This window comes from Henckelia pumila, chromosome 1 (assembly GCF_033568475.1).
Source record: "Henckelia pumila isolate YLH828 chromosome 1, ASM3356847v2, whole genome shotgun sequence".
Taxonomy (NCBI): Eukaryota; Viridiplantae; Streptophyta; class Magnoliopsida; order Lamiales; family Gesneriaceae; genus Henckelia; species Henckelia pumila.
In genome coordinates this window covers 153,672,150-153,682,451 of record NC_133120.1, presented here as the reverse complement: position 1 = coordinate 153,682,451, position 10,302 = coordinate 153,672,150, and the positions used below count along the sequence as shown (strand labels likewise).

At 34.4% G+C, this 10,302-nt stretch overlaps 2 protein-coding genes and 1 non-coding gene across 4 annotated transcripts; all 3 read right to left on the bottom strand.

Annotated features, from left to right (window-relative positions):
• Positions 1 to 208: 208 nt before the first annotated feature.
• On the bottom strand, positions 209 to 4,018 carry LOC140875140 (uncharacterized). 2 transcript variants are annotated; one of them, XM_073278699.1, is made up of 12 exons: positions 3,941 to 4,018; positions 3,763 to 3,862; positions 3,577 to 3,685; positions 3,222 to 3,310; positions 3,011 to 3,067; positions 2,761 to 2,869; positions 2,587 to 2,688; positions 2,409 to 2,473; positions 1,953 to 2,056; positions 1,815 to 1,879; positions 1,406 to 1,460; positions 209 to 644 (listed from the first exon to the last, which is right to left on the bottom strand). In XM_073278699.1, the coding sequence occupies exons 1-12, from the start codon at positions 3,996 to 3,998 to the stop codon at positions 529 to 531; spliced, it is 1,029 nt and encodes a 342-aa protein (XP_073134800.1). In that variant the 5' UTR covers positions 3,999 to 4,018; the 3' UTR covers positions 209 to 528. The 2 variants fall into 2 exon arrangements, with proteins under 2 accessions (XP_073134800.1, XP_073134799.1); XM_073278698.1 differs by having other exon boundaries at positions 209 to 639.
• Positions 4,019 to 4,162: 144 nt separating this feature from the next.
• TRNAA-UGC (transfer RNA alanine (anticodon UGC)) lies at positions 4,163 to 4,235 on the bottom strand. Its single transcript has one exon. It is a non-coding gene; the product is annotated as a tRNA-Ala (tRNA).
• Positions 4,236 to 5,329: 1,094 nt separating this feature from the next.
• On the bottom strand, positions 5,330 to 6,069 carry LOC140886459 (histone H2AX). Its single transcript, XM_073293039.1, has 2 exons — positions 5,798 to 6,069; positions 5,330 to 5,698 (listed from the first exon to the last, which is right to left on the bottom strand). Exons 1-2 carry the CDS (start codon positions 5,999 to 6,001, stop codon positions 5,477 to 5,479), a joined length of 426 nt encoding a protein of 141 aa, XP_073149140.1. The 5' UTR covers positions 6,002 to 6,069; the 3' UTR covers positions 5,330 to 5,476.
• Between the last annotated feature and the right edge of the window lie 4,233 nt (positions 6,070 to 10,302).

Here is a 10,302-nt window from a genome sequence, read left to right as displayed (position 1 = left end):
ATTCCACTAATACAAATATATACAAAAAATAACAAGTTAAATATTTAGGCTTAGAAAAACCAGGCAGAACTCGCCTGCCGTTTTTTAGAACACACTAGTAGGAACCCATCAATTCAATGGGTATTGTATAGCTAGAAAATCATTACAACTTCATATATATATATATATATATATATATATATATATATATATTGGTTGGTTGGTTGATTGTAGGTAACCAAAACGTTATCCCTTCAATAACTGCGAGCTTTTATTGGCAGTAACGCTGTATTGTTAAAACTTGAACACAAGATGACTCTAGGCATTAAATTCCTGCTTTGCATAATTGCATTCGGCCACCAACAACTCGTCGTCTTGGCTCATTAAATGAAATTCGGAGATCTTTCTCCCCTCGTTTCGTGGCCATGTGACAATGGATGATGGAAGTGGGGGAAATCCGAAAAATGGGGTTGATGGTCCAAAAAAGATTAGACGTCTTTCATGGACATGGATTTGGAAATGCCGAATGAACCCTGTTGATTTCGGTAACTATTTCTGGAATAAGATCCACCTTGCAACCGTCGAGTACTTCTTCGAGTTGCCAGAGCTTAGTGGCACCAAATACAGCGCTGCCCACGAGAGGGTGCCGCAAAACAAAGGCTGCACTGATTCTTTAAACGTTAGAATTCAGTGTGGGCGTATACAAGTCTACAACGATTCTAGGACAAGATTATCATTTATCAACAAATAATGAAATAGGAAACAAGCTGCTAGTATGTGCATAGCATGCATATTGACACGACTACTCAATTCGAATTAATTGGGGAGTACAGTTTCTCCACCATAAATTGGAAAAGTCTCTAGACATGTTGCACAGCAAAAAAATTGGAAATACTTGTGTTAAAAATATTAAATTCACACGTTATTAACAGTTGTACTATTTTTAAAATATGGGTATGCGTTCAGTTCTACAAAAATTTTAATTGCCTTCCAAAATAATAAAAATTTATTTGCACCAACTTTCATTGCTTCCAAGCCCCAAAAATTGATCCCCGACGTTTCACTCCATCAACTATATTTACCTTTTCTCCTGATGGTTTACCATCAGGACCCTCACTTACCCTAGTGTTCTCGTAACTGTTCTTCTATGTTTTTAAGCATTAACATCAAAATCTAACAAACAAGTCGACCGTTTACAGAGTAAAAAGGACACTTGGTTATAACATTAAAGATCTGTGGAACTCAAAAGGATGCAAATTCATCTGCCAATGATAGTTCTTATATTCAAGAAAAGCCAACATATAATGGTGGAAGAAGTACAATGAGTAAATGTTATTGTGTTAAGTGTACAAGTAATGAGATAATTATAAGAACCATATAAAATGCCATACAAATGTCATAGTGTCATACTAATAATATTACTTACCTATTGCTAGAGAGACAGGATGAATGCCATATTTCTTGGCGATGTTGACATACCGCTGCGACACAGTCCGAGATTTCAATCAGTAGGGACTCGTGGAAATCTTTGCAGACGCTATTAAAAGACTATTTAAGGAAAATAATGATTGCTCTACAATGAAGTCTGTAGGAAACTCCTGCAGTATCCCTGTTCGACCCTTTTGATATTTATTGAACATTTAGTATTTGCCGAAAAATATAATGAAAATTGCAAGCCCATTGTAGAAAACCCCACCCTTGATGATTCTTATTTTTTGAAAGTGGACAGAAAACGAAGTGAAATCCCAGCCAAATTTGTAGCATGAATGCGGAAATATTTTTTAGCTCGTGTTTTTCCATGTGAATGAGGAAGCAATCTGTCAAATTTTACTCACATCGGTAGCTTTTTGTACAGAAGAATGTGAAAGGCTGTATCTTGACTCCCCTTCGGCATACCTCCCTAAGTGAGACACAATTTTATCAGAAAAAAAATTATCAGTTACACAATCCCACAAAAAAGGTAGGAAACAAACCTCTGAAAAGATTCAGACGAGCTTCAGCTGGACCTCCATCAAGAGAGAGATACTTCCCAGACAGAATGCCCATAGCCAAAGGGCTGTATGCCAGTAAGCATACCCTAAAGAATAAGTCACAAAAAAATTGCTAACCATTTTAAATACTGCCCCATCTCTGATAAGGCTATATTATGTTTGTTTCTTGTGGCATATCGAAATAGTACTGAATCTGCAGAGGTCAAACATGAGGTTCAAAAATAAAAATTTGATGAAATCAAAAGGAAATCAATCCCAAGATAAAATCTCATTACACATGAACTATTGATGAAAAATTGTGGTACCAATACCATGAAGCTATATACAGCATATACTTTGTTATAAGAATAATGAACTGAAGGAAATGGATTATTTCAAGCTAAAGAAATATTTGGATGAACTGTATGATTAAATTGTCATCAAATTGTGCGAACACACCTTTCATGGCTACAGCATTCTGCCAACCCTGAATCAAAATTGCGGCAAAGAAGATTATAACTGTTCTGAAAACAAAAATGTCCTAGATTGTTCAGTTACAATCAAATATGAGAAAGAGGAGGGGGTAATGGTGAAGAAAAAAGAAAATAATCCTCACTGCTATTGAATCATACAATACCTGCAAAGATACTATTCTAACACGGATAGAAATACGTTCAGCAACATGAAGGAACTTCATGAGACCGTAAGGTGTTTCATTGCTAAGCCCAACATATCTTATCTGCAAGTGACATGTTAACTCCATTAAAAAGAACATGGCTTCAAAAAGGTTTGCGGTAACATAACCACCAACCTTACCAGCATCAACAGCTTTTTGTAGGGCAGTAAGTTGTTCCTCTATACTAACAGAAGAAAAATTTCTAGTGGGATCGTACTCAATTTCTCCAAACATTGGCACATAGCTGGAAAAAAAAAAATCGTGTCAACGACAACAAAATTGATAAGTAAATTGGTTTTGTGTTTCTTGTGGAAAAGAAGCTCCATGTTAAGGCATGGCATATCTTAATTTGGATCACAGTATAAAATAGAGCTAATATACTAACCGATCAGGCCAATGAATTTGATACAAATCAATGTAGTCACTTTGTAAGCGTGTCAAACTGTAAAAGCACGTTATCTTGTCAGGCAACAACATTAAACATTCAAGTGCAAGATGAAGCCAGCACGAAAAAGTACAGAGGTGACGAAAGAAAAATTTTGGTTAAAATTTAACGATGGAGTGGAATAAAAATGAAAGGATGAATCCGGGGAGACCTGCCGTCAATGGCTTCAGTTATATTCCAGTTATCAAGACTTGCTGGTCCATCTCGAATCCAAGTCATTTGTCCTGATGGGCCGCTAACCTGTCTCCACACAGTTCAATATTTAGCAAAGTTTGTCCAGGCAGCAAAACTCAGTGATATATACCAATTTGGTTACTTTTATTTTATCAATAATATCAGCACAGAATTTTGCACCATCCCATTGAAAAAGCCAAATCAGCATTTGAACGAAGCCCACAATCCAAAATTTGAGCTTAATCACAAGAGTTTTTCTTCACATATAATCTTAATCATTTAGCTATTTGATCAAACAAAGTGAGGTCCAACAGCAAATTGGGTTACGAAACCTTTGTGGCGAGTACAACTTGATGGCGAGGGATTTTCCGGGTTCGAATCCAACGGCCGAGATATTCCTCACTTCTCCCCTGAGTTTCTGCCCGCTGCGGAACCGGATACCTTGGACAAGGAAAGGCAATTGAAACAGTAAACGAACAGGAAAGGTGCGAATGTGGAAATATTGAAAGCAGAGGTACATTTCGGCTGAATCAAAGAAATTGATCCCAGAATGAAAGGCTTTGTCCAGAAGTTGAAAAGACTGCGGCAATGAGTTCTGCTCACCAAAAGTCATCGTCCCTGAAGCAGCACCACAAAAACGAAGATATAAACAATTCTTGGAAGCAACAAGTCAGAATTTTTGAGATGATACGAAACCTAAGCAGAGTCTGGAAACAATCAAGTCGGGAGTTAGATTGAAAAGAGGAACCGCCATTGATAGACTTCTCTGAAGCTCTCCACTCCACCCCCACTGTATCATAATCACTCGAGATTTATATTATGTAAAAGTCGCATTCTTGGACTCGCGCTTTTAGGAATTGCGTCACTATGAAATTTGATTGAAATTTTAAAAAATGAAAAAGGGAAAAATGCTATCTTTGGAGATGCGGGGGATCGAACCCCGTGCCTCTCGCATGCAAAGCGAGCGCTCTACCATTTGAGCTACATCCCCTTTAGAAGTTAAAGTTTGTTTCTACTATATTTATTTCTAATTTAGTCCGATATTGTTACACACCTACACGCCCACACACCCATTCTTATTTCTCATATCATGGTAGACTATACAACACCACGAGTCCACGAGCTACCTACGATGGTGCAAAAGTGCTATAATTCCTCGACTGCCTCTCATCACTATTCACACCGAAGAATCTGAATCTGAACACTGAAATGGATGGAAACAAATGGAACAATGTCATACATGATGAACTTTCTCGTTCAAATAGCCTATCAATGTGTGTCCGTCCATCTGACTCTATTTCCAATCGAAGCTTTTCATGAGCCACATATGTTCCTCTTTGGTAACAATGCTTCTCTTGCTTACGCACACACCACCCTTACTAACTGGTTTTCTCTGTGCTTTTCTGTCATGTTATTCTACCAGTTATGTTTTTTCAAGATGCAAACTTTAACTGAAGTTCCAAGTAAAACATTTCTGAATCGTTAGATTTGTAAACAGAATATCAAGTTCACACTCCTAATATGCAGAATTTAACTACATATTAGTCAAAATCATCTCGTTCTAATTGAGCAGTTTTGTTGTAAAAAATTACAATCACAAGCCCTTACAATGCACAAATAACATAAATCATCATCTCACTGAAAATAGCTTCGTTTTCTGTATGTCTTCACATCAATGTATGGGACATTTCAAACAACCATTTCATGCGGTATCGGCACAATAGTGGATAGTTCCACGCAGCAGCAACAAATGGCTACTAAATTTGACAAAAATAGATGTCATGGCATCATCCATCAACAAGTTTCACAAATGCTATACAAAATTCATACGAACATGGTTAAATCTTGGAAAAAAATACAAACTTTCCGATCAAAAATCTTAAATTTGAATTATATAACTCAAAACAAGTTATCTTACAATTTGAAAGATTTTATACTGGCATCCAACATCCAACTTCACAATCACACAACGAAAGGTAGATCAAACAAATATTTTCAACAAATCCAATTCAATTTAAAAGCAAATTAACAGATACCCAGTTTCAACAAATCCCATTCAAAAGTAAATTGACACATATACCCAGAATAGCATTAACATTATATTAAAACAAAACAAAAGTTGAGGCCCTGCATGGACCCAATTTCACAGACAAAACCATGGATCCAGATTACATAAAGAAATGTATATCCCACTCTTAAACACCCTAATGCGCAAAAAAAAAAAAAAAAGCCCTAAAATTCTTGAGACGCCGACCCAATCTCTTTGTCTCGTCCTCCAGCCTTCTTCGGCAAGAGATTCTGATGAATATTGGGCAAAACACCGCCGTTGGCAATGGTCACACTCCCCAGAAGCTTGCTCAATTCCTCGTCATTTCTGACAGCCAATTGTATGTGCCTCGGAACAATCCTATTCTTCTTGTTGTCCCTCGCTGCATTCCCCGCAAGTTCCAAAACCTAGACCGAAAGGAAAACCAAAATCCGTCAATCGATCTACAAACCAAACTCAAATACCAAAATGAATTATAAAAATTGAATAGAAATCAAAATCGCTACCTCAGCAGCTAGGTATTCGAGCACGGCGGAGAGATAAACGGGAGCACCGGCGCCGACACGCTCGGCGTACTTCCCAGCCTTGAGAAACCTAGCGATTCTGCCGACGGGGAACTGGAGCCCGGCTTTCGATGAACGGGAGACGGACTTGGAGGCCTTGGGCTTGCCCCGGCCGCCCTTGCTGGTGGCTGCTGCCGTAGAACTCATCGGATTCAGGAACCCTAAAACTTCCCAACAATTGTGTTCTGATTCGGAGGCGAAGAAATTCGAAGCGGTGGATTTGTTGGCGATACAAGGGATTTAAATATACAAGAGGGGAAAGCAGAATAATGGAATCCCATTGGTTGATGTAACGAGACTCGGATCGCCACGCTGGCAGAGGTATTCTAGTAGCGTACTTGGCAAAAAGGTTTGAATTTTTTGCGCCGATCGAACAATTTTTGGCGCGCGTGAATATAATATACAGACTAGTTTTATATTTGACAAATATATAATATAATAGTCATTTTTATTGATTTAATTATAAGAATTAACTATTAAATAACGAGATTTTATTTTGAAAGTTTTTTAGTAAAAATTGTAATAATTTTACTGTTAGATAAATATGTAAACATATATTTTTTAAAAAAAATTCAGGTATTTGAACAAGATTGAAAAACTATAAATTTGGATTTTAGGAAAAACACTTATTTAGTTTAATTATGTGTTTTTAAATTTTTTACAAGATCAATCCAAACACACTAAAAACGGTAAAAATACATTTTTTTAAAAAATAATAAGCATTTTTTGTACTTTATATCCTTAATTGAGGATTTATAAGCAATTTTTTTTTTTAAAAAAAACGTAGATTTTCACGAAAAAAATGCATGTGATTTTGAATGATGACGATGGTATCTCGAATATGATTCAAAAGTACAATCATTTTTTGAAAATAATTGATATTCAGGCTTTGAGAAAAAAACAAACAAATATGTTGAAATTGTTTAAAATAAGAGCTGAAAATATTGAAAATAAGTATGTGATGATTAACATGTGTAGTAAAAGTCAAATTAAATAGTAAAATTATTAAATATGTATTTTTAGACTCTTCTCAAATAAGGTTATATAAATGACAATTTGCTCAAAAATCCTCATATGCAAACATATTTTGCTTTGGGGTCCCTAGTCATAAAATGTGGTACAAAACAATACAATATGTGGTACAAAACCATACAAGATGTGGTACAAATTAACAAAAATTATGGTACAAAAAAGTGGCTAGGGAGTGCAGAGCAAAACATGTTTGCATTGATGATTTTTGAGCAATTTGCAGTTATGTAAATAGATCTCTTCATTTATGAAGAATGACTCAATTGAGTGAATTTTTTTTTATAAAGTGTGAAATTTGATATATTTTAAGATTTTTATTTTTAACCGTAAATTTTTACTTTTTTACAACACGTTATCAGCACGATCACTCTAAGGTTCTCCATAATTTTTCAAGCTCCAAAACACAAGAAAAGACACGATCACTCTAAGGTTCTCCATAATTTTCCAAGCTCCAAAACACAAGGAAATGGTAAGAATATTCAACAAATAAGAATATTTTTTTTTACTGTTTATATATATTTACTGTGTATATATTTTAAAATATAATATCATATTATTATATAAAAAAAGTCGCTGACATCTCATTATAATAAAATAATATGATTATATTATATATTACTGTTTGTATATTTTTATTGTGTATATATTTTAATATATAATATCATGTTATTATATAAAATGAGTCACTGACACCTCATTATAATAACGTGATATAATTATATTATATATCAATGTTTATATATTTTTATTATGTATATATTTTAATATATAATATCGTGTTATATAATAATTATATATCTGTATAATGTCACACTATTGTATAGAAGGAGTCACGGTCACCTCGTTATAATAATGTGATGTGATATACAATATTTTCCTAGTTATTAACCTTATCTGTATAATGTCACATTGTTTGATGCGAACATAGTTGGCTCGCATGATGATCAAGTGGCTAAGCACGCAAGGGATCCGTTGGACCTGCCACAAGGGCCGATGACTAGAGGTCAAAGCAAGTGATTCAAGGAAGCACTTCAAGAAATGTTTGCAAGTGTGGTACTGAGTCTTGAAGGAGTTGCAAAACATGATAATCAAGTTAGAAGATGTTTTAACATGATTCGAGTGCATGAAGATCAAGAAGAGAAGGTGTGCTCGGAACCGCCCGGAATCAGCTCGCGGAGGAGCCTGGAACCAGGCCCAGGGTCCGTGCCATATCTGTGTGGTGCACGAACCCTGGCATGGACCCAACACGAGGTCTGTGCCTTGAGAGGACGTCATCGTCAAAATTCAAGTCGAATCGCCGTGGACACACAGACTTATGTCCGGACCCTCATCCAAGATGTGTGCATACATATAGTTCGGCGTGTTTGTGTGTGTTTCTGTGGATTTTTGCTATTTTTTCTATTTTTGAGAGTTTGAAAGGCGTTAGGAAAGTATCTTTTGCATTGTATTTTACCTTTTAAAGTTGTAAACAATATATAACGTTATATGATTCATTATTCAATGAAATTCAAATTATTATTGATTATTATCATTTATCAACCAAAATTCTCTCTAGAATTTTATGTACCCAAAGCTTTGCTTTGTTTTTCAAATCAAACTTATCAAAGTTTATTAATTTTGTGGCGTTTGTCGATTGTTTTCATCGTGGATTCTCAAAGACAAGTTCTTTGAAAGTTTCTTTGAATAACAATTGTTCTATCGTGATTATTTATTGCTAGTTTTTTTTTTCAAAAATAGAGGTGAATATTCAAATTTTACTTGTTTCAAAGATCGGAAAAAGTTCTTTGATTTTTTTTTGTTATTGAATTGAGGGTGCGATTCATTTATAATCGTGTTTGCTTTTCGTACATATAAGGATTCATATCACTATTTATATAAAATGAGTCACTGACACCTCATTTTTATAATGTGGTGTGATATACATAATTATTTAACTATGATTAACATTATATGCATTGTATTATTACCGTAAATTTTTACTTAATATAAACAAATTAAATTTTAAACTATCATAAACTTTTGTATGTGTATCTATTATAAACGGTCATAAAAATGGTAAGTTTTTACACTATAAATATGATTTCTCAAACACATTCAATCACTCCAAACTTACTCTTCCTCCCAAAAAATTATTCTTTATCAATTTTTCTCTCTCTAGATAAAGAAGAAGAATAATAATAATAATAATAATAATAATAATAATAATATTCTTTCAAGGTTATTTTTTTATAATTATTTTGGTTATTATACTCACTAGCCTTATATTTATTGGAGAATATTCGCCTCACGTTTTTTCTTTATTTTTAAATATGCTTGTACTTATATTTTATCCATTATTTTATATTGTCATATTAATAGATTTAGAATTTAACAAATAAAATGCATTGTTATTTTTTCTAGTACCACCATGTCAAATTTGAGAAAGATTGAATTCGTTGCGCTTGACATTATGGAAAAAAATTATATGTCATAAACTCTCGATGTAAAAATGCATCTTGAGTCATTGGGTCTAAATGAGACCATTAAAAAATAATAATATCTCACATCATCACATGATAAATCAAAAGCTATAATATTCTTACGTCGACATCTTGATGAAGGATTAAAATGTGAATATCTCATTGAAGAAGACCCCATGGTTGAATGAAAAGGATTAAAGGAGAGATTTGAACATATATATAAGGAAAATTCTACTTCTGATCGCCCGTGATGAATGTAATACGTTAAGATTCCAAGATTTTAGGTAATTCAATTATTATAACTCGACAATATATCAAATAATCTCGCAATTAAAATTTTGTGGACATGAGGTTACGGCATCGAAAATGCTTGAGAAAATATTTTTCACTTTTCACACATCAAATATAACTCTACAACAACAACATAGAGTGGGTGGATTTGCAAGATATTCTGAACTTATAGCATGCCTTCTAATGGCGGAAAGAACAACGAGCTGCTAATGAGAAATCATCAATCTCGACCTCCTGGATCAACGACATTTCCAAAAGTAAATGTCGTTGTTAGGAATCAATCCGAAATTTGAAGATCGAGAATTCACCAAGCAAAACGAAACACAGATAAAAACAATAATCCCAAAAAGCAGATGAAACCAATGCACACAAATCAATCAACCAACTCACGCGAAAGCGATTAAACAACACAAGTATTTACGTGGTTCGGCAAAGATTTGCCTACGTCCATGGAAGAGCAACACAACACTTTTATTAATCACCCAACAGAACAACCCAAGCTCAAGAACAGAGCTTATTACAGAGATGGACTCAGAAAAAGTATCAAACTAGATACAGACACGATTCAAGCTATGGATTCTTGAATCTTCCCGTCACAATCTACGCTTAGTTTTCTCCTCCGAAATCTCTCCTTCTTCTCTCTCAATATATTCTAAAGAATTTTGATTT

Bases quoted from the DNA above. Each gene is read 5' to 3' on its own strand.
- LOC140875140 (XM_073278698.1), bottom strand. From the start codon at position 3,998: ATGGCGGTTCCTCTTTTCAATCTAACTCCCGACTTGATTGTTTCCAGA. The intron at 3,686-3,762 runs GTACCTCTGCTT...TCCTTGTCCAAG, and splicing joins TTCTTTGATTCAGCCGAAAT to GTATCCGGTTCCGCAGCGGG. The intron at 2,689-2,760 runs GTTGGTGGTTAT...TGTCACTTGCAG, and splicing joins AAGCTGTTGATGCTGGTAAG to ATAAGATATGTTGGGCTTAG.
- LOC140886459 (XM_073293039.1), bottom strand. From the start codon at position 6,001: ATGAGTTCTACGGCAGCAGCCACCAGCAAGGGCGGCCGGGGCAAGCCC. The intron at 5,699-5,797 runs GTAGCGATTTTG...CTTTCGGTCTAG, and splicing joins TCGAATACCTAGCTGCTGAG to GTTTTGGAACTTGCGGGGAA.